The sequence below is a fragment of the Chiloscyllium plagiosum genome, chromosome 2, assembly GCF_004010195.1.
Source record: "Chiloscyllium plagiosum isolate BGI_BamShark_2017 chromosome 2, ASM401019v2, whole genome shotgun sequence".
NCBI lineage: Eukaryota > Metazoa > Chordata > Chondrichthyes > Orectolobiformes > Hemiscylliidae > Chiloscyllium > Chiloscyllium plagiosum.
In genome coordinates this window covers 15,640,735-15,643,999 of record NC_057711.1, presented here as the reverse complement: position 1 = coordinate 15,643,999, position 3,265 = coordinate 15,640,735, and the positions used below count along the sequence as shown (strand labels likewise).

At 44.9% G+C, this 3,265-nt stretch overlaps 1 protein-coding gene across 1 annotated transcript in view; it reads left to right on the top strand.

Moving 5' to 3' along the window:
* Window positions 1-1,648: 1,648 nt before the first annotated feature.
* The window catches only part of LOC122557178 (15-hydroxyprostaglandin dehydrogenase [NAD(+)]-like), an 88,593-nt gene continuing 86,976 nt past the window's right edge, over window positions 1,649-3,265 (top strand). Inside the window, exon 1 of the mRNA XM_043704579.1 lies at window positions 1,649-1,868. Coding sequence (XP_043560514.1) covers window positions 1,776-1,868 — 93 coding nt within the window. The 5' untranslated portion in view covers window positions 1,649-1,775. The remainder of the gene's footprint in view (window positions 1,869-3,265) is intronic.

Here is a 3,265-nt window from a genome sequence, read left to right as displayed (position 1 = left end):
GGGTACCCTATCTGTTGCATCTCGTGTCTGTCTCCTGAGGTCATTACGGTTTCTCACTGTGGCACATCAGAACTGGCGATCAATGAATCAAGCATTATACCTTGTTCTTATGAGGGCATCCTTGATCACCTTCAGCTGTCCGTCATGTTCCTCCTCAGCTGAACAGAGCCTGTGTACGTGTAGGGCTTGTCCGTAGGGGAGGGCTATTTTAATATGTTCAGGGTGGAAGCTAGAGAAATGTAGCATCATGAGGCTATCTGTGGGTTTGTGGTAGAGAGAGGTACTGAGGTGCCTGTCCTTGATGGAGATGCGCACATCCAAGAATGAGACAGTCCATGGTAAGTCTGATGGTGGGATGAAACTCGTTGATATCACAATGCAGATGTTTCAGTGAATCCTCACCATGGGTCCAGATGAATAAATGTCATCAATATATCTGCTGTACAGTGCCAATTGGAGGTCCGGCCTAGGGAAGAAATCTTGTTTGAACCTATGCATGAAAATGTTGGCATATTGGGGTGTAAATATGGTCCCCGTGGGGTTAAATGAAGAACTGATTGTCAAAGATAAAATTGTGGTCAAGGCTGAATTCATGGATGTATCAATTAGATTTACTCACTGCAAACAAACACCTTACACATTCTCCCCCCCCATTTTAAAGCAGAGTCAGTCCATTGTCTAAAAATAATGGGATAGGGTCACTTCAAATAGTGACTCTGAGTGTGAAACAGTTGCGAAATGCAACTCATATTTACATCTGCATTTTGAAAAGAATGATAGAAATAAGAAAATAAGAAAATAAAGCTCTCTGTCAGCAACGAAACAAAACTGGCATCAAGTGCATGCAAATGTAGTCCGATTCAAGTAAGAGATGTCTTTGGTTTGTTTGGATAGAGTCAAACTCCAGTGTTTCAGCAGAAATTGCTGGAAAAGCTCAGTAGGTCTGGCAACATCTGTGCAGAGGAAGCACAGTTAATGTTCTGGGCGCAATGGGTTCTGAGGAAGGGTCTCTGGGCCCAGAGCGTTAACTCTGATTTCTCTACACAGATGCTGCCAGACCTGCTGAGCTTTTCCAGCAGCTGTATCCGCGGTTCTTTCCGTTTTTATTTAGTATTTAACTCCAATGATTTTGTTTCTTTGACTGTACAGAATGCAAATGCATTTGTGGTTATGCACATATATATGTTTGGAATTTGCACGTCCTCCCCGTGTCTGTGTGGGTTTCCTCTGGGTGCTCTGGTTTCCTCCCACAGTCCAAAGATAAGCAGGTCAGATGAACTGGCCATGTTAAATTGCCCATAGTGTTAGATGCAGGGGTAAATATAGGGTAGGGGAATGGGTCTGCGTGGATTCTCTTCAGAGAGTCGGTGTGAACTTGTTGAGCCAAATCGCCTGTTTCCATAATGTAGGGAATCTAATCTAATAAAGTTTTTTTTAATGAATAAAGTCTATTTTGAAATATTATAAAACTGGACACGTGGAGGTACTGAATGCTCCTTCAATGTTGAGGGTGCATCGTGATTATTAAATCGGGGTTTTTTATTTTTGTCGAGTGGAACCTCCTGGATAGTTTGACTGACAACTAGCAGGCGGCAGAAAAGGGTTCAGAAAACTGGCTGCTACTTTTTGAAAGAGTTGCTATTGCAGGCGTTTCCTGGCCAGGGGCCAGCCTGCAGTGTTGTTCACAGCAAGAAGTCCCTTGTTAGTGCGAGTGCAGGTAGGAGCAGGACAAGCTCCCGGCTGGAAAACCTGAGCATTGCAGCACAGCCAGTAAGATGATCCTGAAGAACTGTGTGGGTTTGATAACGGGAGCGTCACAAGGGCTGGGGAAGGCGTTCGCTGAATCTCTCTTAAAGAAAGGCGCACAGGTAACACACAAGGGCATACTATTCCAGAATCATTGGAGTGTGGAGGAAACTGCTATCGCTTCCCTCCGGAGAGGAGCTGACATGTATTTGTTTGCCAGGGAGCAATGGCTAACTAAATGTCGCTTGCCTTTCCTTTACTAGCAGCTTCACCTTCAGCTTTTAGTCTCTTAGACTGTGCTGTACAAATATCCTGAATTCTGTCACTGCAGCATGAACTGAGAATTGTATGGAGAAGGTTTTACTTTCTGTTGCAATGACAGAGTGGGTGGGAGAGGAGTGCTTTGCTGAGTGGGTTGGAGTTGAACTTAAAGCTCAAGGATTATTCATCAGTCACCCTTGACATCCTTGTATCAATCCCCACCCACCCCATTCCTGGTCCCGTCCTGTCGATTCAAGACTCTCTTGTTCCATTCCACGCTCTCAGGCTTCCAATCTGCAGACAGCACAGAGAAAGTTCAATATTGAAACCATTCAGATCACACTCTGCTTTGTTATGGACCCAACTAGGTATCTTTCCTATGGGGGTGGATGAAGGGGGCCAGGGATTGATAGTGATCCAGTACATATGTTTCCTGCTCAGCACTGGGAGAGGAAATTGTTACTATCAGTGATAAACAGTTTTGTGTACTCAAACTTAGCCTGGCAAATGACACGCATTCTTAAGAACACAGCTGATGACTGCTGTTCTCCGTGTTTCCAGATTAAATCTAAAAGCGTGGAGGCATGGTGATCAATATTGATTTAAGATTCCAGCAATCTTTGTTACTAGAAAAAAGTTTTTTTTCTTCTTCCATCCATGTGGGCTGTCACTGTTAAGACCAACATTTATTGCCATTCCCTTATTGCCCTTGGACTGAATGGCCTCACAGGGGTATTTTCAGAGGGGAGTCAAGAGCCAACCACATTGCTGTGGGACTGGAGTCACATGTCGACCAGGCTGGGTAAAGGATGGCAGATTTTTCCTTCCTTAAAGGGCATTAATCCTTCAGATTGGTTTTTACAAAGATCAACAATGGTTTCATAACCACCATGACTGAAATTAACTTTAAATTCCAGATTGTTTAATTCATTTATGTTGCAATTTCACTGGCTGCCATGACAAGGGGTTCATAGCCAGGACAAGGTTCCACAGGCAGCAAGGGGTTGTCATGGGGTTAAGGAAGGGAAGCATGGGGTTAAGGAGGGGGCAAGGAGAGAGTTGCCCAGAGTTGAGGGGTTGGCAGGAGAAAGAAGATGGGATGGGAATCGATGGTGGAAGGGGAATAAGGCAGTGGGTTGGCTGGGAGAGATTAAAGAAGGGGTGCAGGGGAGATTGTTGGTTTGGGAATGGGATAATGGGAATTGGAAGCAGGGTAGGGAGCAGCCATGGGAGGATGAGGGGTGGGGCTTTGGCAGAA